Source organism: Coregonus lavaretus (assembly GCF_964263955.1).
Source record: "Coregonus lavaretus genome assembly, chromosome: 23".
NCBI classification, from domain to species: domain Eukaryota; kingdom Metazoa; phylum Chordata; class Actinopteri; order Salmoniformes; family Salmonidae; genus Coregonus; species Coregonus lavaretus.
The window spans coordinates 40624575-40648780 of NC_140010.1; the positions used below are offsets into that span (position 1 = coordinate 40624575).

The following is a 24206-nucleotide window of genomic DNA, read 5'->3' on the forward strand; positions in this document are numbered from 1 at the left end:
ACTTGCCAGTTGGTCAGCGCATGCTCGGAGTACACGTCCTGGTAATCCGTCTGGCCTTGCGGCCTTGGGAATGTTGACCTGTTTAAAGGACTTACTCATATCGGCTACGGAGAGCGTGATCACACAGTCGTCCGGAACAGCTGATGCTCTCGTGCATGCTTCAGTGTTGCTTGCCTCGAAGTGAGCATAGAAGTGATTTATCTTGTTTGGCAGGCTCGTGTCACTGGGCAGCTCGCGGCTGTGCTTCCCTTTGTAGTCTGTAATAGTTTGCAAGCCCTGCCACATCCGACGAGCATCAGAGCCGGTGTAGTACGATTCAATCTTAGTCCTGTATTGACGCTTTGCCTGTTTGATGGTTTGTCGGCGGGCATAGCGGGATTTCTTATAAGTGTCCGGGTTAAAGTCCCGCTACTTAAAAGCGGCAGCTCTACCCTTTAGCTCAGTGCGGATGTTGCCTGTAATCCATGGCTTCTGGTTCGGGTATGTACGTACGTACGGTCACTGTGGGGACGACGTCATCGATGCACTTATTGATGAAGCCAGTGACTGATGTGGTGTACTCCTCAATGTCATCGGAAGAATCCCAGAACATATTCCAGTCTGTGCTAGCAAAACAGTCCTGTAGCTTAGCATCTGCGTCATCTGACCACTTCCTTATTAACAGAGTCAATGGTGCTTCCTGCTTTAGTTTTTGCTTATAAGCAGGAATCAGGAGGATAGAATTATGGTCAGATTTGCCAAAGGGAGGGCGAGGGAGAGCTTTGTACGTGTCTCTGTGTGTGGAGTAAAGGTGGTCTAGAGTTTTTTTCCCCTCTGGTTGCACATTTAACATGCTGGTAGAAATGAGCTAAAATGGATTTAAGTTTCCCTGCATTAAAGTCCCCGGCCACTAGGAGCATCGCCTCTGGATTAGCGTTTTCCTGTTTGCTTATGGCCTTATACAGCTCATTGAGTGCGGTGTTAGTGCCATCATCGGTTTGTGGTGGTAAATAGACAGCTACGAAAAATATAGATGAAAACTCTCTTGGTAAATATTGTGGTCTACAGCTTATCATGAGATACTCTACCTCAGGCGAGGAAAACCTTGAGACTTCCTTAATATTAGATTTTGTGCACCAGCTGTTCTTTATAAATATACACGGACCGCCACCCCTTGTCTTACCGGAGGAGGATGTTCTTTCTTGCCGATGTAGCGTATATCCCGCCAGCTTTATGTTATCAATTTTGTCGTTCAGCCACGACTCGGTGAAACGTAAGATATTACAGCTTTTAATGTCCCGTTGGTAGGATATTTGTGATCGTAGCTCGTCTATTTTGTTTTCCAATGATTGTACGTTGGCTAATAGGACTGATGGTAGAGGCGGGTTACCCACTCGCTGTCGGATCCTTACTAGGCACCCCGACCTACGTCCCCGATATCTCCGTCTCTTTCTCCTGCGAATTACGGGGATTTGGGCTTTGTCGGGTGTCTGAAGTAAATCCTTCACGTCCAACTTGTTGAAGAAAAAATCTTCGTCCAGTACAAGGTGAGTAATCGCTGTCCTGATATCCAGAAGCTATTTTCGGTCGTAAGAGACGGTGGCAGAAACATTATGCACAAAATAAGTTACAAATAACGCTAAAAAACACACATCATTTTACATTTTAGTCATTTAGCAGGCGCTCTCATCCAGAGCGACTTACAGTTAGTGAGTGCATACATTTTTCATAATAGCACAATTGGTTAGGAGCCCGTAAAACGGCAGCCATCATCTCCGGCTCAATTATGTTAATTGTTACCATAGTTATGCATTTTCATATTTATTTTGTTAGAATACATTTAAATGTAGCCCTATCCATATAGGCCAATTCCCACGAGGGTAAAGAGGTTTCAAGGGCTCTTCTATGTACAGTTACTGCAACAGCTTGCAGGCAGGTGCTCCTGATGGCCTGTGCTAAAATTAGCCATATGTACACCAAAATAACCACATGGAAATTGTGGATTGCAGCCAGTCATCTTTAATTTATTTTAAGGTATGGAAACTGTTAAACAACAAAATGTACTTCTTCATGTTAGTACATTTATTTAACATTACATTTATTTTTTTTACATTTATCTGCAAACCAATTGCCTGCATTTGAATCGTTGACATGGAATCGAAGACATGCAAGTGACAGGCTGCATACAGTAGCTTGACATTACATACTGGAATTTTGTCACATTTACAACTTAAGATTTGAATAAATTGTTACCATATTCTATGCAGTGCACGTACTGCTGTGAATAGAACATTTTATATACTATAAGCACACAAAAATGACAGTTACATTCATTTTTAAACATGTACAGAATTTTAATCATTACTTTTTCATATATTTCTAGAAACATTTTATTTCAGGTGATATTACCACTTGTCTATTCTGATGAAAGTCCCCACCATACAGTCATCTTATCTACATATTGCTCTCAGTTAGAGCCGGTATACACTCGGGTTGTACAACTACTTTTGGGCTAGATTCTATCATTAGCGCTAACCAACATCCGCATAGCGTTCATTTTGGTGGTGTCGGAGCGGTGGTGGGGCGTTCGAGCTGTCAAACCCATAAGCGGCTCCTTGTGTTACCTTATCGCGGACACTGCCATTTGATGCAATGAAACCCCACCCGACTTTATATCCACGTCACAAGTTCAAACACTTGAATGTGTGATGTTCTACTGTCTACACCTTGACTAGACTGATAGGCTATAAATCCCCCCATCCAAATTAACATGGAAACATGCATTAGCCCCTGTCATTATTTCTATAATCGATAGAGCCTACATTTTACATTTTCTATCACCGGTTTGAACTTCTATCGCGGATAATAAGAAAGGGAGTGGTTGGTGACACAAGAGCAGCCGCTCACCGATTTGTCATCTCATACCGCAGTTACACGCTATGCGGATGTTGGCCAACGTGGGTTCACGCTGATTGAATTGAGGCCTTTGTAATTATTTCTGTGCAGACAAACTGTTGTATCAAAACAGTTGTACAACTTGAATGTGTTCCAGGCCTTTAGTTAGTTTGGTAAGCCCTAGCGGAGACCCTCTATGTAGTTACCAGGGAGCATTCCAGATCTGCCAGTCCTTTGCACCGTGCCGTACACCCAACCCCCGTCAATGGGCTGCACGCTGTGGATGATGTCACCGTCCTGAAATGACACCTCATCCGTGTCTTGGCTCACGTAATCGTAGAGGGCTCTGTACACATTCTGTGGCAAGATAGCACCAAGGTGAGACAACAGCTACATCCCAAACAGCACCTTATTCCCTAATGTTGCACTACGTTTGACCAAAGTAGTGCACTAAATAGGGAAAAGGGTGCCAATTGGGGACACAGCCTACCCAGTCAGGGTACAAAAACACATCAACTGAAACAGTAGGCTACATTTGACCGGATTCACATTATTGGGGCCAACCCGACCTGTACTGGGCTGGCTTGGATATTTTCTTTTCAAATGAACCTTTCCAACACGGTTCCAGCAACTATGGTTTATGCATAACCATGCTGGCCCAGTACAGTTTGGCCCAGCTCAGCAAGTGTGAAAGGGTATTTATTAGGATGCATGATGCTGATTTCTATTGTCAAGGGCAAACACAGACAGTGTTTGTATCCCTGATGCTTGTCACAGATTTGATTGATTGATAAATTACTACTATATTAATAGATAGAATAATTCACCTGCATGGACCGTAAGGAGTGCATGCTGGTCTGGTGCATGTAGCTGTGCCCCTGGACGTGTCCACTGGGGTAGTACGCGCCTGGCAGCACAGGAGCTGCAAAGACACACCGCAGACAGTCTGATACAGTACAGACACTGTTGGTTCAGTTGTTGCCAAAACAGGGGTCTGACTATTATCCAGCAGCATGTTAAGACTAACCCAATATTGATGGCTATCTGTTGGCTGCTGCTGCGGCTACAAATATCAAGGAAACTTGAATATTTTGTTTGTTTGTTACTGTGATTCATCACGAACAATTTGAACCCAAGTAAGACAACTTAAAAAGGTGGCATGGTTGCAGGGCTCCCTTGTAAAAGAGACCTTGGTCTCAATGGGATTCCACCCTGCCTGAATAAAGATTAAATAAAAAGGTAGACTCAGGAATGTGACCTCATCATAAATAGCGGGCCAACTTCCTGCTTACAGGGAAAAAAAAACACACAAAAAACAGACCAAACCTCTCAGGACCCAGACATCAAAAATATAATGTCCATACAATATTAAGACCCACCTACAATGACACCAGGCCTCCGGGCCATCTCCACTATGTACTGGTGCACACCCTTGTGACCTGTATTTTCTGTTTGGACGTTTTGACGCAGCTGGCCACGCACAAGGTAAGGCGCATGAACACCATGTGTGACCCCTTGTGAGCCCATCACCTCAAAGTCCTTGTGGTATTTCACCTGCAAGAGACGCAGACAAGTTTACATACTATCAGTGTATTTACATTTTACATTTTAGTAATTTAGCAGACGCTCTTATCCAGAGCGACTTAGTTAGTGAGTGCATACATTTTTTCATACTGGCCCCCCGTGGGAAACGAACCCACAACCCTGGCGTTGCAAGCGCCATGCTCTACCAACTGAGGATAAGATCATTTTTAACCAGGGTTAATTTAATTTAAAAAATATATAATTGGAAACTATTTAAATGATTATGTGAAACAGTCAGATTATGCATCACATCTAAATATGCACACTTTATTTCAGGTTGTTTTATTTTTTAGGGAACACTGAAAAATATGTGTGTATGCAGACAACATATTTCTTAAGTAAACTCTTTCAAACTACTTTTGTGTATGTGGGTTCAAAAAACACCCCAGCCTACATACAGTGCCTCCAGAAATTATTCATACCCCTTGACCTTTTCCACATTTAGTTGTGTTACTGGCAAAAAAATGTGTCACTGGCCTACACATAATACCCCATAATGTCAAAGTGGAATTGTGTTTTTTGACATTTTTACAAATTAATTAAAAATGAATAGCTGAAACGTCTTGAGTCAATACAATAAGTATTCAAACCCTTTGTTATGGCAAGTGTAAATAATTTCAGGAGGAAACATTTGCTTAACAAGTCATATAATAAGTTGCATGGACTCACTCTGTGTGCAATAAGTGTTTAACATGACTACCTCATCTCTGTACCACACACATACAATTATCTTTAAGTCCCTCAGTCGAGCAGTGAATTTTCAAACACAGATTCAACCACAAAGACCAGGGAGGTTTTCCAATGCCTCGCAAAGAAGGGCACCTATTGGTAGATGGGGTAAAAAGGAGACATTGAATATCCCTTTGAGCATGGTGAGGTTATTAATTACACTTTGGATGGATCTATCAATACACCCAGTCACTACAAAGATACTTGCGTTCTTCCTAACTCAGTTGCAGGAGAGGAAGGAAACAGTTATAGAGTTGAATGGCTGTGATAGGAGAAAATGGAGGATGGATGAACAACATTGTAGTTTCGCCACAATACTAACCTAAATGACAGAGTGAAAAGAAGGAAGCCTGTACAGAATAAAACATATTTCAAAACATGCATCCTGTTTGCAATAAGACACTACAGTAAAACTGCAAAAAATGTGGCAAAGAAATTAACTTTATGTCCTGAATGAAAAGCAAATCCAACATAACACGTCACTGAGTACCACTCTTCACCACTCTTCATATTTTCAAGCATGGTGGTGGCTGCATCATGTTATGGGTATGCTTGTCATCGGCAAGGACTAGGGATTTTTTTTTTTATTGTAAAAAGAAACAGAATAGAGCTAAGCAAAGGCAAAATCCTAGAGGAAAACCTGGTTCAGTCAGCTTTCCAACAGACACTGGGAGACAAATTCACCTTTCAGCAAGACAATAACCTAAAACACAAGGCCAAATATACACTGGAGTTGCTTACCAAGACAACATTGAATGTTCCTGAGTGGCCTAGTTACAATTTTGACTTAAATCTGCTTGAAAATCTATGGCAAGATTTGGAAATGGCTGTCTAGCAATGATCAACAACCAACTTGACAGAGCTTTTAGAATATTTTAAAGAATAATGTGCAAATATTGTACAATCCAGGTGTGCAAAGCTCTGACTTACCCAGAAAGACTCACAGCTGTAATCGCTGCCAAAGGTGATTCTAACGTATTGACTCAGGGGTGTGAATACTTATGTAAATGAGATATTTCTGTATTTCATTTTAAATACATTTGCAAAAATGCCTAAAAACATGTTTTCACTTTGTCATTATGGGGTATTGTGTGTAGATGGGAGGGGACAATTAATAAATGTAATATATTTTGAATTCAGGCTGTAACACAACAACATATGGAATAAGTCAAGGGGTATGAATACTTTCTGAAGGCACTGTACGTATAGCTCCCAACAAATTCCCTCCCTCCGGTGGATGGGCAAAGAGACACTTGAACCTACATTACTGATCTGATCCTGGGCTCGCCGTAGTCTCTGCAGCTCAGGAGTGTCCAGCACAAATTTGAAGCCTCGTCCTTTGCTCTCCTCAAAGTCTTTCTTGTACTTCACCTGTAGATTGGGGAGAGCTTGAGCGGTTAGCCGTAAGATTAATGCAAACAAGCAGCATACAGTTACTAAACTCTTGGATTGAAGGTCAATTATATGGTATTCTATCAAACGATGACAGTGCAACACCCCTTGTGTCTCTCTAACTCCAGTATCCCAGTCCATAGGCACACTTGCTAACCAGTAAGTATATTCCAGAATCTTTGTGTTAACCCACTTTGGGAGATTGTAACAAGCCTACCTAGGCAAGGGCCATTAGTTACACTATTATTCAACCCAGCAGTCTCCTAAATCAATGCCAAGAGAGACTATGGCCGGGATTCAACCCGATCACGCTTTGTTGGCCTAAATCTAGAAAAGCACAAATCCATGCTGTCCATTTACTGTAATTTTTGTACATTTCCGTAGCCCTTTACACTCGTATAAGGGTTGAAAATGGCAGATTTGGGAACTAATAAGCGCCTAAATTGGAACGCATTGGCTGTCCAGTAACACGCTATAAATTACATCAGAGCTCTGGCTCTGCACTTCACAGCGCTGTATGGGTTTTGACTGACAGCCGTTGTGAACTTGAACACCGCACGTGATAAGAAGTTGCCCCCATCCCTCCTGCTAATTGGGCAGCTTTTGCAAATGTTTTGTTTTCTGAGTGAGGGAAATGGGAAATGCTGTAAATTAAGAGGACTTGAGTCTCTATGTATTTTGAAAGATGATAAATTGACGATTATAAAAAATACAGCTGTTATGTCATACAACCAAGCCAAACACCTGAGTCCAAATGTGCACTTTACATTTCCATATCATAAAACGCATGTCATATACAGTGAGGGGAAAAAAGTATTTGATCCCCTGCTGATTTTGTACGTTTACCCACTGACAAAGAAATGATCAGTCTATAATTTTAATGGTAGTTTTATTTGAACAGTGAGAGACAGAATAACAACATAAAAATGTTATAAATTGATTTGCATTTTAATGAGGGAAATAAGTATTTGACCCCCTCTCAATCAGAAAGATTTCTGGCTCCCAGGTGTCTTTTATACAGGTAACGAGCTGAGATTAGGAGCACACTCTTAAAGGGAGTGCTCCTAATCTCAGTTTGTTACCTGTATAAAAGACACCTGTCCACAGAAGCAATCAATCAATCAGATTCCAAACTCTCCACCATGGCCAAGACCAAAGAGCTCTCCAAGGATGTCAGGGACAAGATTGTAGACCTACACAAGGCTGGAATGGGCTACAAGACCATCGCCAAGCAGCTTGGTGAGGAGGTGACAACAGTTGGTGCGATTATTCGCAAATGGAAGAAACACAAAAGACCTGTCAATCTCCCTCAGCCTGGGGCTCCATGCAAGATCTTACCTCGTTGAGTTGCAATGATCATGAGAACGGTGAGGAACCAGCCCAGAACTACACGGGAGGATCTTGTCAATGATCTCAAGGCAGCTGGGACCATAGTCACCAAGAAAACAATTGGTAACACACTACGCCGTGAAGGACTGAAATCCTGCAGCGCCCGCAAGGTCCCCCTGCTCAAGAAAGCACATATACAGGGCCGTCTGAAGTTTGCCAATGAACATCTGAATGATTCAGAGGAGAACTGGGTGAAAGTGTTGTGGTCAGATGAGACCAAAATCGAGCTCTTTGGCATCAACTCAACTCGCCGTGTTTGGAGGAGGAGGAATGCTGCCTATGACCCCAAGAACACCATCCCCACCGTCAAACATGGAGGTGGAAACATTATGCTTTGGGGTTATTTTTCTGCTAAGGGGACAGGACAATTTCACCGCATCAAAGGGACGATGGACGGGGCCATGTACCGTCAAATCTTGGGTGAGAACCTCCTTCCCTCAGTCAGGGCATTGAAAATGGGTCGTGGATGGGTATTCCAGCATGACAATGACCCAAAACACACAGCCAAGGCAACAAAGGAGTGGCTCAAGTAGAAGCACATTAAGGTCCTGGAGTGGCCTAGCCAGTCTTCAGACCTTAATCCCATAGAACATCTGTGGAGGGAGCTGAAGGTTCGAGTTGCCAAACGTCAGCCTCGAAACCTTAATGACTTGGAGAAGATCTGCAAAGAGGAGTGGAACAAAATCCCTCCTGAGATGTGTGCAAACCTGGTGGCCAACTACAAGAAACGTCTGACCTCTGTGATTGTCAACAAGGGTTTTGCCACCAAGTACTAAGTCATGTTTTGCAGAGGGGTCAAATACTTATTTCCCTCATTAAAATGCAAATCAATTTATAACATTTTTGACATGCGTTTTTCTGGATTTTTTTGTTGTTATTCTGTCTCTCGCTGTTCAAATAAACCTACCATTAAAATTATAGACTGATCATGTCTTTGTCAGTGGGCAAACGTACAAAGTCAGCAGGGGATCAAATACCTTTTTCCCTCACTGTACATTGTCAACATTTATGATCACTACGTTTGATTTAGAGTTACAAGATGACATGGCGTCATACCCAGGGTTGTTCCGAACAGAATGAGCAGCAGAACTCATGACTCCTTTCTATAAGCACCAAAATTACGATTAAAAAAAAATGTATTGCCTTGTGAAAGCCCAACACTGTAAGATCATATTTTATAACTTAGCTAGTCATGTCGGCAATAGAACAAGCTTTTAAATGATGCCCACCTGACCCAAATTGCGATTTATAATGGGCAGTTTTTGGATTGTGTAAACAACAACAATAATCCTGTGATTGGCGGGGATGCAGGGTTGTGTTCCAAACAAAACAACTAGGCTACACGTTTGTTCCTGTAGGTCCTCAACGGCACAGCTAGGAGAGCTCCAAAAGCACCTTATAGTTGAAGACTCTTCTTGGAGTCAGAAAAGGGCATTGAAATTGCTTAGGAACTGTGCACACTTTGGAGAGGTGTGTGGCCACTTGGAGACACAAGTTAGTCCTCTCATTCAAACCTTTGTCATTTTTTGGATCTTATGTTGCACCTACCCCACATTTTGCCGGAATATTCTCTGAATGTATCCAGAGTATTTTCAGATTTCGTTATCAACGAATGCGGCAAAAAGTACAGTAAATGTAAAATGCACATCAAATCAACAGTGTAATGTTTGGATTCAGTCTTGTGTCAGGTGAACTGTTGTGTCCTCAACTTCGGTCTAATAAATCTCCAAACTGTTCCCTTTCAATTGCTACCATTCTTATGCATTTCATATTTCTTCTGTAACAAACGTTTCAATTCAGCCCTATGCATATAGGCCAATTCCCACGAGGGTAAATAGTTAAATGGAATGATTATATCAAAGTACATCTCCAGAGAAAATGCTCCATCAGAGCATGCCTTCTCCCTGCGCAGCGCACCATGCCCCCCAGTACATGTCAAAACTTGGCATTTTTTTACTTTCAAATAAATTATATATGGTACAAAAATATAAACACAACATGTAAAGTGTTGGTCCCATGTTTCATGACCTGAAATAAAAGATCCCAGAAATGTTCCATATGCACAAAAAGCTTATTTCTCTCAATTTTTTTATGCACAAATTTGTTTACATCCATGTTAGTGAGCATTTCTCACTTGCCAAGATAATCTATCCACTTGACAGGTGTGGCATATCAAGAAGCTGAATAAACAGCATGATCATTACACAGGTGCACCTTGTGCTGGGGATAATAAAAGGCCACTAAAATTTGCCATTTTGGCACACAACACATTGCCACGTCTGAAGTTTTGAGGGAGCGTGCAATTGGCATGCTGACTGCAGGAATGTCCACCACAGCTGCTGCCAGATAATTTAATGTTCAATTCTCTACCTTAAGCCACCTCCAACGTCGTTTTAGAGAATTTGGCAGTACGTCTAACCGGCCTCACAACCGCAGACCACATGTAACCACACCAGCCCTGGACCTCCACATCCAGCTCCTTCACCTGGGGATTCGTCTGAGACCAGCCACCCGGACATCTGATGAAATATCTGTCTGTAACAAAGCCCTTTTGTGGGGAAAGCCTCATTCTGATTGGCTGGGCCTGGCTCCCAAGTGTGTGGGCCTATGGCTACACACCTGCTCAGTCATGTGAAATCCATAGATTAGGGCCTAGTTAATTTAATTCAATTTACTGATTTCCTTACATGAACTGTAACTCAGTAAAATCGTTGAAATTGTTGCGTTTATATTTTTGTTCAGTATATACAGTGCATTCGGAAAGTATTCAGACCCCTTCACTTTTTCCACATTTTGTTAGGTTACAGCCTTATTCTAAAATTGATTAATTGTTTTTTCCCTCAACAATCTACACACAATACCACATAATGACAAAGCAAAAACAGGTTTTTAAACTTTTTTGCAAATTTATATAAAAACAAAATAAATGAAATATCAAATTTACATAAGTATTCAGACCCTTTACTCAGTACTTTGTTGAAGCACCTTTGGCAGCGATACAGCCTCATGTCTTCTTGGGTATGATGCTACAAGCTTGGCACACCTGTATTCGGGGAGTTTCTCAGATTCTTCTCTACAGATCCTCATACTCTGTCAGCCAGAAAATTATGCTGAGAAGGATTATCACCACAGCAAGCAAGGTACTTGGAGTCAAACAGACAGGCTTGGATGAGATCTTTAAGGTCCCTCAGCAAGGTTCACAAAATTATTTTAGACCCAAACCACCCCCTGTACCCAGACTTTGAACTACTCCCCTCTGGGTGCAGGTACTACCCCCCTGGCAGGAAAAACAGAACTAGACAATCATTTGTGCCAGGTGTGATATCCCTCCTAAACAGCTCCGGCTAATGTTCCTATCGACCCAGTAAGGCCTGCAGGCTAGTTTCTTTCTATTAGTATGTAACTGTTATGAATGTTGAATTGTCAATTCGTTTTCTACTGTATTTAAACAGCACTTTAAACGTGTACATGATACTGCAACAACATTTCCCCATGGGGACAATAAAGTCAGTAAGTAAGTAAGGTTGGATGGGGAGCGTCGCTGCACAGCTATTTTCAGGTCTCTCCAGAGATGTTCGATTGGGTTCAAGTCCGGGCTCTGGCTGGGCCACTTAAGGACATTCAGAGAAGCAACTCCTGCGTTGTCTTGGCTGTGTGCTTAGGGTCGTTGTCCTGTTGGAAGGTGAACCTTTGCCCCAGTCTAAGGTCCTGAGTGCTCTGGAGCAGGTTTTCGTCAAGGATCTCTCTGTACTTTGCTCCGTTCATCTTTGCCTCGATCCTGACTAGTCTCCCAGTTCCTGCTGCTGGAAAAACATCCCCACAGCATGATGCTGCCACCACCATGCTTCACTGTAGGGATGGTGCCAGGTTTCCTCCTGGCGTGATGCTTGGCATTCAGGCCAAAGAGTTCAATCTTGGTTTAATCAGACCAGAGATTCTTGTTTCTCATGGTCAGAGTCCTTTAGGTGCCTTTTGGAAAACTCCAAGCGGTCTGTCATGTGTCTTTTACTGAGGAGTGGCTTCCGTCTGGCTACTCTACCATAAAGGCCTGATTGGTGGAGTGCTGCAGAGGTGGTTGTCCTTCTCAAATCTCCACAGAGGAACTCTGGAGCTCTGTCAGAGTGACCATCGGGTTCTTGGTCACCTCCCTGACCAAGGCCCTTCTCCCCCGATTGCTCAGTTTGGCTGGGCGTCCAGCTCAAGGAAGAGTCTTGGTGGTTCCAAACTTCTTCCATTTAAGAATGATGGCAGCTAATGTGTTCTTGGGGACCTTCAAAGCTGCAGACATTTTTTGGTACCTTTCCCCAGATCTGTGCCATGACACAATCCTGTCTCGGAGCTCTATGGACAATTCCTTCGACCTCATGGCTTGGTTTTTGCTCTGACATGCACTGTCAACTGTCGGACCTTATATAGACAGGTGTGTGCCTTTCCAAATCATGTCCAATCAATTGAATTTACCACAGGTGGACTCCAATCAAGTTGTAGAAACATCTCGAGGTGATCAATGGAAACAGGATGCACCTGAGCTCAATTTAGAGTCTGAATACTTATGTAAATACGTTATTTCTGTTTTTATTTTTTAACACATTTCTAAAAACCTGTTTTCACTTTGTCATTATGGGGTATTGTGTGTAGATTGATGAGGGAAAAAAATCATTTAAATATGGAAAAAGTCAAGGGGTCTGAATACTTTCCGAATGCACTGTATATACCCATTCATTCTGGAAGAATATAACTTAAAAATGTCTCATGAGCTTAGTTCAATTGTCGTACCCCATCAAAACCCCCAAATATAAGCTTGTTTTAAGCCATTATTTGTAAACAATGTAATTGTAAACAAACACTGTATAGCCTCAAAACATGGTTAAAACTATAATGTTGATGTCATGGATGGTCAGTCTGAGCATCCATAGTTCTGTCTATACATTTCTCCAGGCCCATCCTTCGGCTGTTTACCAAAAGAGTGGCGGGATGGGCACTTTTTTGTGCAGATTGCCACTTTAACGTGAGGGCATTGTTCCCTAGACAGATTCAATACACACATAAGTCAACCTTATTGATTAAATGCTCTGTTAGTCAGAAGCCAGCACCCGATGCTAAAATATGTTTCTTGACACTGTTACATAAAGCTCTGTCTCCATAGAATAGATGGGAAACCTTCCATGTAAATATCTAGAGGTCAGCTTTTGTCAAGCATGGTGGAAGTCTTGAGTAGGGAATAGTGCCAGGAACCCTCAAGAGTGAGATGGCAGCACGAACTGCATGGCCAGGTGGAGAAGCCAGGGGGATCCTTCTGCAGCCAGCAGAGTTGAGAGATAGCTCATCCCCCATCCTGGGGTGTATTCAATCGGAAGCAAACGGATCTGGACCTACCTGAATTTGTCCAATAAGAAATGCTTGTTTACCTTTTCTGTTGCAAAACATTAAGCTACGGTGTGCACCAATGAATACACCCCCATAACAAATCACACCTTGTTATATGTGCAGGCAAATGAAACTGCGTAGTTTCGCTCTCCCCTCCATTTAATCCACTCCACAACTATATTGAATTAATATATTGATTGAAAAACAACTTTATGGTCATTATACATTTCCGATCTTCATATTTTTGGGAAACTCAGATTTTAAATGTTAAAAGGAATAATTATGGTTCAAAAGGCAAAGGTGTGTATACCTGACTCTGAAGCTCACTTTGCTGTCTCAGTCGAAGGTTCTCAGGAGTATCTGCCACAATGGTGAATGACTGCTTTGGATAGTGCCTGCAAGGATATGTTATAAATATTTGTTATATGTTTAATATATCTTTAAATCTTATCTGACTTGCCACAACTGAATTTACTTCAAAATTAAAGTGATTTGATTGTATGTTATTCTAAAACGCCAGTGGGAATGAATGAGTGAATCAGCTCATTGTTTTCTGCTCCCACAAGTGATCTTTATCCTATCAAAGCGACAGAGGAAGACCATGTTGTTCGAATCATTGTTTGCCATTTATCATTAAAAGCTCTGTAAAGGTTCACTTGTGGGAGCAGCAAATCTTTTGCAGACAACACTTGTTCCTTAATCTGGGTCTGGGAAACCGACTTCAGGGTAAACCAATTACACCTGCAATATTTACTGCCTACATTATTCAAATGACCTGAATAGAACACATTTCTTTGAATAAAACGATCTATTCACAAACTACAATACAGCACAAAAGTACTCAAAAGCTTTCTCACAAAGACTGCAATTAGCCGTTGCAATTACATTGTTCAGTAAATTAGATCCATTTAGGAGAAGTGATTTGGTGCCTGGTTTAAGAGTTAAGAGGTGAAAATTGAGTACCGAAATCTCATTTGGAGGCTAGGAGTACAACACAGTACTCACGAATTACAGTAGGGCTTCTTTTCATAGCCTTTGTAGTTCTTCATGTTGAGAGTCATCCTGCAGACCTCACAGTGGAAGCATCCTTTGTGCCAATACTGCATAAGAGCGTCGATACAAAGGCAAAACCATCAGGTATCTCAGAAAAATAAGATACCCATTAGTTCATCACGGCTAGTCCTAAATGGCGATCAACATCACAACAATAGACAGTTCAGTAGGTCTCACCTTATCCAGGCAGTTGACTTTCTCGGTGGCATAGACAATTTTCCCACAGCGCGCACAATGAGGATTCATCTTCACCAAATGAGTGACTATAAAACTCAATAAAAAAGATAATAAGCAGTAGTAACACAGTAAGCACAGGCTGTGTAGCGGTATGGGTGTCGACTCTTGGAGGATTATCAAAGCACTGCCTCAGTAGGAATGGGGGGGTGGACAACAAAAACTCCCCCCTGCCTAGACTACCCCTGAAACCTGCCCAATTTCATGATGTACATAGATTCAGGTCGCACTACATACCTGTAAACATATAAAAAGATGAATCATAGTATACTGTAAAAATGTGTAAAACATTAATTGAGATACCCCAATAAAAATTGTCTATTCTGTACTTTCGCCTCATTCATATGTACCTACTCACTCAGGCCCATATTCATATTTGCCTTTGAAAATTGAATAGATTTTCATGTTAATTTTTAAAATAAATCTTACTTTTCGGTCAAACTGAACCTTCAAACATAGTACATTGTTGCATTACACTAAATGGGTCTCAAAGACATGTCCTCCATGTAAATAAATAAAACAGTTTATTTCCTCATCTCAAACAAGTTATATTCAATACATGTGATTTCAAATGACAGAGCAAAGCAGAAGTCAAAACATATTGAAGTACAAAAAAAGTATTGACGTTTTTTGTTGGTGCTTTGAACCCTCCCTCACATGGTAGTTCAGAGATGAGGCTGGATGGCATGCTTTGGGCGGAGCTAAGGCACATGACAGACATGAGAATATGGCCCTTTCCCCCTGCTCCTCTCCCTGTCCTGTTCACAGATCTGAAGAAACTGGACAGGTAAAAGCAATATGGCCCAACAATATGCGATGTGGATTTTTCACTATATTGCCTTCATCTAGCCAGGGCTTTCAGATCACATTGAAGGGGATAGTAGCTAGGAAAAGGGGCTAGGAGCCAGAAAGTGATTTCAAGATGGCCGTTCTTGGAGGAGTCAGCTCTTGGCCTGCTTCCTTTTCAGCACCAGCTCAGCCAAAAGTTTGTAACGTATCATACACTCCTCCTGAAAAAATAAGTAGGGGAAAAGGTTATAAGTCTGTCACCATCCAAAATGATTTAATGTTTACCATCTCAGCTATTCATGACAATTTAGGTTTGGTTCTTTCCATGTTATTCTACCTAACTACAGCTAACTTGCTGACACAAATTAAGTCATCAAAATTCGTCTCGAAATTAGACAAATAATACCACAGACAATATAGATTATATACAGTGCCTTTGGAAAGTATTCAGACCCCCTTGACTTTTTCCACATTGTTACGTTACAGCCTTATTCTAAAATGGATTACATTTTTAAAAATCCTCAGCAATCTACACAAAATACCCCCATAATGACAAAGCGAAAACAGACCCTTTACTCAGTACTTTGTTTAAGCACCTTTGGCAGCGATTACATCCTTGAGTCTTCTTGGGTATGACGCTACAAGCTTGGCACACCTGTATTTGGGGAGGTTCTCCAATTATTTTCTGCAGATCCTCTCAAGCTCTGTTAGGTTGGATGGGGAGCGTCGCTGCACAGCTATTTTCAGGTCTCTCCAGAGATGTTCGATCGGGTTGAAGTCCGGCCTCTGGCTGGGCCACTCAAGGACATTGAGACTTATCCCGAAGCCACTCCTGCATTGTCTTGGCCGTGTGCTTAGGGTCATTGTCCTGTTGGAAGGTGACTTCACCCCAGTCTAAGGTCCTGAGCGCTCTGGAGCAGGTTTTCATCAAGGAACTCTGTACTTTGCTCCGTTCATCTTTCCCTCGATCCTGACTAGTCTCCCAGTCCCTGCCGCTGAAAAACATCCCCAGAGCATGCTGCCACCACCATGCTTCACTGTAGGGATGGTGCCAGGTTTCCTCCAGACGTGACGCTTGGCATTCAGGCCAAAGAGTTCAATCTTGGTTTCATCAGACCAGAGAATCTGAGAGACTTAAGTGAATTTTGACAAACTCCAAGCGTGCTGTCATGTGCCTTTTACTGAGGAGTGGCTTTTGTCTAGCTACTCTACCATAAAGGCCTGATTGGTGACTGCTGCAGAGATGGTTGTCCTTCTGGAAGGTTCTCCCATCTCCACAGAGGAACTCTGGAGCTCTGTCAGTGACCAGCAGGTTCTTGGTCACCTCCCTGACTAAGGCCCTTCTCCCCTGATTGCTCAGTTTGGCCAGGCAGCCAGCTCAAGGAAGAGTCTTGGTGGTTCCAAATGTCTTCCATTTAAGAATGATGGAGGCCACTGTGTTCTTGGGGACCTTCAATGCTGCAGACATTTTTTGGTACCCTTCCCCACAATCCTGTCTCGGAGCTCTACGGACAATTCCTTCGACCTCATGGCTTGGTTTTTGCTCTGACATGCACTGTCAACTGTGGGACCTTATATAGACAGGTGTGTGCCTTTCCAAATCATGTACAATCAATTTAATTTACCACAGGTGGACTCAAATCAAGTTGTAGAAACATCAAGGATGATCAATGGAAACAGGATGCACCTGAGCCCAATTTCGAGTCTCATAGCAAAGGGTCTAAATACTTATATAAATAAAGTATTTATGTTTTAGTTTTAATAAATTTGCTACAATTTCAAAAACACATTATGGGGTATTGTGTGTAGATTGAAGAGGATTTGTTTTTATTTTAGGACAAGGCTGTAATGTAACAAAATGTGTAAAAAGGGAAGGGGTCTGAATACTTTCCGAATGCACTGTAGATAAACTGTGTACACACGTGACTAAAACTGGGGTCGACCAAACGTTTTGATATACCCTGCAATGTTGCATTGTGGGGGACCATCTCTCACCTTGCTCTTCCCGGGCACCACCTTGGCAATCCTGTCCCAGCGTTCCGTGGTGCCTCGCGGGTACTGCTGCAGGGCCAGCTCCAGAAGCTTCTGCTGGTTCTGGGTCCAGACGTCGTCAGCCGCCGCAGTGGGCTTCTCCTTGGAGGGTTGTGGTACCGAGGAGGCGGGCGGACTCTGCTCCTCCTCGCTGTCCTCCTCGGCAGCAGCTGTGGGGTCGAAGTCCCTCTGTCTGCGCCCCTTGGCTTTGTCCTCGCCCCCCACCCCTCCACCCCCAGTCTTTTTGCCTCTCCTCCTGACACCTCCTGCTTGGATGCCCTCTCCTTCATCCCCTCCACTGCTGGGCTCCGTGCACTCTGCCGTGGCTGCTGCCGGAGGCTGGGGTTGCGGGTGTTCTCGCTGGGTCATGATGCTGTCGGGTACAGCTCCAGCCCCAGCTTTGGATCCCTTTCCTGAGAGTGCGGCGCTGCCCTGGGCCTTGAGCTCTGAGAGCTTCACCAGCCCTGCATCAGAGAGGTACAAGTTAAGATGAACACCTTCTCTTTCCATGATAGACTAACCAGGTGAACGCTATGATCCTTATTGACGTCAGTTGTTAAATCCACTTCAAATCAGTGTAGATGAAGGGGAGGAGACAGGTTAAAAAAATATTTTTAAGCCTGGAGACAATTGAGACATCGATTGTGTATGTGTACCATTTAGACAGTGAATAGGCAAGAAAATATTTAAGTGCCTTTGAACGGGTTATGATAGTAGGTGCCAGGCGCACCAGTTTGTGTCAAGAACTGCAACACTGCTGGGTTTTTCATGCTCAACGGTTTCCTGTGTGTATCAAGAATAGTCCACCACCCAAAGGACATCCAGCCAACTTGGCACAACTGTAGAAAGCATTGGAGTCAACATGGGCCAGCATCCCTGTGGAACGCTTTTGACACCTTGTAGAGTCCATGCCCCGACAAATTAAGGCTGTTCTGGGGGGGGGGGGGGGGGGGTGCAACTTAATATTAGGAAGGTGTTCTTAATGTTTTGTACACGTCGTGTAGATGATCTACAGATGGTCATCCTATCAACAAACTATCTGTTGATAAGCAACTGCTTGGAATGGTTAGGTTTAGAATAAAGGTTAGGATAAGGATTAAGGTTAGGGTTAGTTGAAATGTTGAGTTATTGAACATCTACAAACCATCTACGTGGGACTATCCAAATAAAGTGTTACCATAAATGTTATTCAATTCAAAATGGGGGGGGGGGGGGAACAATGGTGCAGTTGTCAAAGATAGTCTGACTTAAAATTATTTGACACAGCACTTAAGTTTGAACTGGAATCGCTATATTCCAAAATGCATTAATAATATGAATCATCCTAGTCTTCTCATGGACATTAAACATGACATGCTGCTTCAGTATTGGGAGTAATATCATGGATGCAGCTGTATACATAGGCTATTCCATGATAGATGTTCATCTCTCATTAAAAACCTTGCATGATTGTAGAATAAATAAATAAAATTAACCATGATAATGTATATACTGTGAAAAATCCAGTAAAAAAACTGACTTACCTGATGTGTTGGTTTGACCGTCTTTAACTTGTTTGACTTTTGCAGTAACCTGCAAAGGATCACAATATTTAGCATATTTCTTTGATGCTCTATGATGAGAGCAAGCTAGTAGTCTCCTAAATTTCCAAACACAAATGTTAATTTTGCCATATATTTGTCTAAGACTGACAAAACGTTCACATCCATCTGAGTTCAGAGTTTTCCCATGCACCACCCATTCCCAATGTAGACTGACATCTGTCACCGATCTTCCTAGTTCGTGTGCGATCTTCTCCCAGCGACCAGGTGTTCCCCCAGGGAACTTGGCCATACTCCTTGTCAGAAGAGTGATGTCCTCTTCTGACCACTCAGGTGCCTGAGGAAACGACAAACAAGACTAGATCATATAAATTCCAAATACGACCATTGTGGGTTATGGTGGTATAGGGCTGAAAAATTCCAGAAACTTTCCCAAAGTTCACATGTTTTTCAGCAATCCCTGTTGGAGGAAAACCCATTTTTATTGAACATTGTGCAATAATTACCATCCAAAATCTATTCCATTTCGCATGTTGCCTCATGCAATTTGCCATACTTGATCCTAGAACTAGAATATATTTGAGATATAAAACTACGGTAACTGCCCAATTACACCTACAAATCGCAAATAAAACTTGAACTTTATAATCAATTTTGGCTGAATTAAAAGAGCAGAGCTTTAGTAATGTTGTGGAACAAACCCTTTCACAGCGGGAAAATATTGCGGACCCACCTTTTTCTTCTGAGACTTCTTATCCTCTAGCCAGTCATCCATCTGGTCTTCGATCTCCTCAATGGACGTTCCCTGGTCGTATACTGGTGAGTACGCGCTGTCTGCGACCGTGAGCGAAGGCTCATAAACAGGGAACTCAAACTTCGGCTTCTTCACTTTGGGTCGTTTCTCTTCTGTGGAATGACAAGTGAGGAATGGGATAAGAGGAGCACATCTACAAAACTTGGCTGGGGAAAATGCAACTGATGTATCGTAGTTCCTGAATGATTTCAGGAAAACGATTTCGCTCTAGAAATCAAATGTAATTATTTCCTATTTCATTTGATCCATCTAACCTTTATTTTTCCAGGCAGGTTAATAAAAAATTGAAAAAAATCTTCCTTTTCAATAAAGACCAGGCGAAAGTGAACAATTAGTCACAATTCAGCAGAAATGGTCTACTGTTTGCAATAAAATACTACAAGTCCTTACTTATTGTTGTAGCTTCCTGTTCTGCCAGTACCATGGCTTCCGCTTCCTCCTTCTCTCTGATTTTCATCTCCTTATAATCTTCATAATACTGCTTGGCGTCCTGTAACACAGACAAAATGGATGATAATTGTCACTGGGGATGTCTTATCAAATGGCATTATTTACTTTACATCAATAAAGTGATAGAAACTGTGCAAGGGAAGGGAATACTTTCACTAGGCACTGTATATTTCAGGTTAAAATCAACATCCAAAGGTGAAGCTAAGGGAAAGTAGTTAGGAGGACTACCTGGATGACATGGGGGAGGGACTTGACAGAGAGATACAGCCAAATGCTCAGCTTGAGTGGCAGGATATCCTGCCATTGAGGTTTGTCATGTGACCTGACAGGAAAAGGACATATTAAGAACTGTGACCATGTTTAAGTGTACATCCAACACACATGAATAGGATAAATGATCAACAAACAAAGGAGCAATATTCCAATGTGTTTCCCATGATATTTTCACTTGCTTTCCGCTGCTTCAAAAAGTTAGGCCTTCATTGGAGCGGCAAATGTTCCGTTCTCCCCTTCGACAGCCCACATTATTCATCAGTATGCTATTTACTTGTGGAATTAGGAATGTGTAGTGACAAAAGCTCAACTCACTTCTCCATTTTATCCTGTCCAACAGACCGTGATTCTTCAGCACTCTTGCTACTCATCTTTTTCTTTTTCTCCTTTTTCTTCTTGCTCAGAAGTTCATCCTAGTAAGAGAAGCACCATATGGGATCAAAGCAAGTTATTAGTAGCCTATGGGCTCCCCTTTGCGGACTCAAAAACACTGGTTTGTTTGCAGTCTACTTGGTTGAAGGGAACCATTTTACTGCAAATCACTTAATTTATTCTATGGCAGATAAAGAGAAATAAGTTACATTTTGGACTATTTCAATTTGCATTGTTAATAGGACTAATTAGTGATGATAAAAACCTGCATATGCAGTGGCCGAAGCGAAAAAACCCTGTCCTAAAATTGCACCTGTGCATTTCTACCTTCCTACACAGAAAAAGGCTTTTCAACCCCACTTTTTCAGCCCAGCAATAACTGCCCCATGGGGGGGAAAAATAAGTTCATTGACTTGAATGAAAGCTGTGGAATGGATAACAGCCACCTTTGACAACAGCTAGGCAGTAAAGAACTAAGAGAAAGGTAATGTCCCCTCACCAGCTGCTTCTCCAGGTAGATGGACCAGATGACGGCGTAGTGGCACACGGTGAGGATGAGGAAGAGCAGGAAGCCCAGCTCCCCGTTGCTCATCTTCCTCACCCGCCTGTAGTAGAACACTGGCTGCCTCCAGTCCGGTAGCCCGTTGACCAGGACATCGTTATACCTGTGGTTGGGACGACCCAAAACGATAGGTGGTGATGAGTGGTTTGAGGATTTCCCCGATGGCACATTTTTGAGGTGCTTCACACTACCGTGCCGACCCAAACCATACATAGGAAATACGTACAAAAAGCGGACTCCGGGGAATAACATGGTGAGAAAATAGTATACGTAATAATTACAGAATACTGTAATGTTCTCTCAACAAAATTGTGTATGATAATGTGAATTTGACAGACTCCTCCCACTTTCAGAAGAAATAAGTGAGGTCAGTGAGGGGTGAAAGGCCAAAGCAGGAAGTAGTAGTAAAACTGACCTCTCTCTCCTCTCTTCATCTTTCAGTACTTCATAGATGGCCACCAACTATAGGAGAAAATATGATCAGTAAGGCAATAGACAAATTGCAATCAATACTTCAACTAATCAATTAGTTGAAGACTGCAGTGTATGAAAATGACTATACCTCACTAACTACTTTTACTGCCATGAAACACTACATATAAAGTGTTTCACTTAAACGTTACCTTTTCTAATTGCTGCTAGAATTTTTCTTTAAGGTGTCCATAGCTTACTTGTAAGATGGAGATCTAACAAGTTAAAGTTGGGCTTAAAAAACCCTAGCGGATTAAACTGCACTCCATGGTGAAGGAAGTTTCTGATGACTACACCAATGGAGTCGAACGGTGGCTTTGTGATATCTAGCTCTGACTACATCGATTCGCCCAAGGTCAATACTTCAAAATATGTAAATTATGAAACGCCTACCTTGTACCCATGTTTGTCTTCTGTAGTTGCGTGCCTTTGTTTGCTGTAATCCATACTTCTTCAGTAATCATTAATCAAATACAACCACCGACTGTTTCATTGTTGAGATTCAATTGGCACATGTGCCGAGTTGCCATCTTAGAGCAACAGCAATGAGTAAACAGTCAGTGGTTGTATTTGATTAACTTTTATTGAAAAATTATGGATTTCAGCAAACAAAGAAAGGACAACCATAGGTACAAGGTAGGCATTTTATATTTTAAATTTTTTGAAGTATTGACCTTGGGGCGAATCGATGTAGTTGGAGCTAGATTCCACAAAGCCTGGTCTCTGCTCCACTCCATTGGTGGAGTCTTCAGAAACGTCCTTCACCATGGAGTGGAGTTTAGTCCGCAAATAAAAAACATGGAGGAGTAGGGAGTGTGAACATGGTGAGTGAGCAGGCTGACCTGTCGGAATTGGGTTTCAGCGTTTTCATCTTTGTTCTTGTCGGGATGCAGAGTGAGCGACAGCCTGCGATAGGCCTTTCTGATGTCCACTGACGAGGCATCCTGGAGTCAGGAGAGATAGAAATGAACAGTAAAACTACACATGTACATGACACCTTTCAGAGGGTATTGTGTGGTGATATATCACACAATCACTGGTTTATGGCAATAAATCAGTATGTATGCTCTCATTCTGCCTCCAATGTGGTGACTTGACAACCCCCACAGTAACCGGGCCTAAGCTTCCCAAATTCTATCCAGTGGACAATAACCACCCCCAGAGCTAACGGCTTCCCACAAGGACATGGCACTCTGATGGGTCTGACTGGAGCATTGCAGGATGTCCATATGGTGGCCAACCCTCTGACTGGAGAGATGTTGGGCATGCAGACTTTTGTTCCAGCCCTGCTACAACACACCTCTTTCAGCTAATCAAGGTGCTGATGCGCAGCTGAAACGGAGTAGTAGAATCGGATGTGTTCGAGTAGGGCTGGAGCAAAAACGTGCTCCAGCCCTGCACACTTTAGCTGAAGCAACATCGTTCCTGCAAGTGTTCCTTGCAAGATGAAGAACTAACGATATTTACCTATCTTTAATCAGTACCTCACTTGAGTGGAGGGAGGAATGGACAACTGAAGCTGTGAAAATAAACAGTGAGGGGAGCAACCTGACACGTCATGGTTTGCTCGTCTCCCGGTACACGTAACTAGTAAACGTTAGCTAGCTGTTAGCAAAAAAAACTACAGCAGGCCTCGACATCGAAACAGATCCGTGAATGTGGCATTGGCAAGCCAGCTAGCTAACGTTACTTATTTAGCCCTTTGGCGAAGCCAAAAATGTTTACAGGTTACAAAATAACTAATTTAACTATGACTTTACGTTACCTGTTCAACAGATAGGAATTCGTAAAAGTTTTGTTGAATTTCCTCCACCAGATCGTACAGCTCAAGGTCTGAATCCCAGGCATGAGAGGGACTTGGGTATGCAATAAGAATACTGACGGAAAGAATAAACGAGAGGCCCCATGAAGCTGAGGTCATTATGAGGCTTTGGCAATGTTCGCGGTAATATTGCACCACGAAATATAAAAATAAATAAAAAAAAACCTGCTGTAATATAGCTAACGTGTCTAGCTACTACTCTTACAACAGGCTGCTGCATATGCAAAAAAATTGCAATGAGTTGCTAAATTTCCCACAATGCTCTGTTATTGACCATTTCCGGTTTCCTTCTTCTATGGTATTATGGCGATCCGCAAACATTCGTTAGAGGTCCATGCCGCTCCGTGCTGTATGGGCTGTGTCCGCCTACGGTTCTGGAGTGTGAATTTATTACACTAACCACGTTTCCATCCAACCATTTCATACGGATGAATTACCTGACGCATGAAAAAGTCACGA

At 42.4% G+C, this 24206-nt stretch overlaps 2 protein-coding genes across 3 annotated transcripts; both read right to left on the reverse strand.

Annotated features, from left to right (window-relative positions):
- Nucleotides 1–2393: 2393 nt before the first annotated feature.
- Nucleotides 2394–15051, reverse strand: nebl (nebulette). Of its 2 annotated transcripts, none has more exons than XM_084139626.1 (7): nucleotides 14566–15051; nucleotides 14341–14435; nucleotides 13646–13730; nucleotides 6451–6558; nucleotides 4254–4428; nucleotides 3702–3796; nucleotides 2394–3231 (listed from the first exon to the last, which is right to left on the reverse strand). In XM_084139626.1, the coding sequence occupies exons 1-7, from the start codon at nucleotides 14632–14634 to the stop codon at nucleotides 3055–3057; spliced, it is 804 nt and encodes a 267-aa protein (XP_083995752.1). In that variant the 5' UTR covers nucleotides 14635–15051; the 3' UTR covers nucleotides 2394–3054. The 2 variants fall into 2 exon arrangements, with proteins under 2 accessions (XP_083995752.1, XP_083995751.1); XM_084139625.1 differs by having other exon boundaries at nucleotides 2394–3264.
- A 78-nt stretch (nucleotides 15052–15129) lies between these two features.
- Nucleotides 15130–24004, reverse strand: LOC311099210 (dnaJ homolog subfamily C member 1-like). Its single transcript, XM_084139891.1, has 12 exons — nucleotides 23691–24004; nucleotides 22768–22869; nucleotides 21870–21916; nucleotides 21392–21557; nucleotides 20836–20933; nucleotides 20476–20569; nucleotides 20188–20287; nucleotides 19717–19889; nucleotides 19201–19320; nucleotides 18966–19014; nucleotides 17407–17906; nucleotides 15130–15632 (listed from the first exon to the last, which is right to left on the reverse strand). The coding sequence occupies exons 1-12, from the start codon at nucleotides 23844–23846 to the stop codon at nucleotides 15564–15566; spliced, it is 1674 nt and encodes a 557-aa protein (XP_083996017.1). The 5' UTR covers nucleotides 23847–24004; the 3' UTR covers nucleotides 15130–15563.
- Nucleotides 24005–24206: the final 202 nt, after the last annotated feature.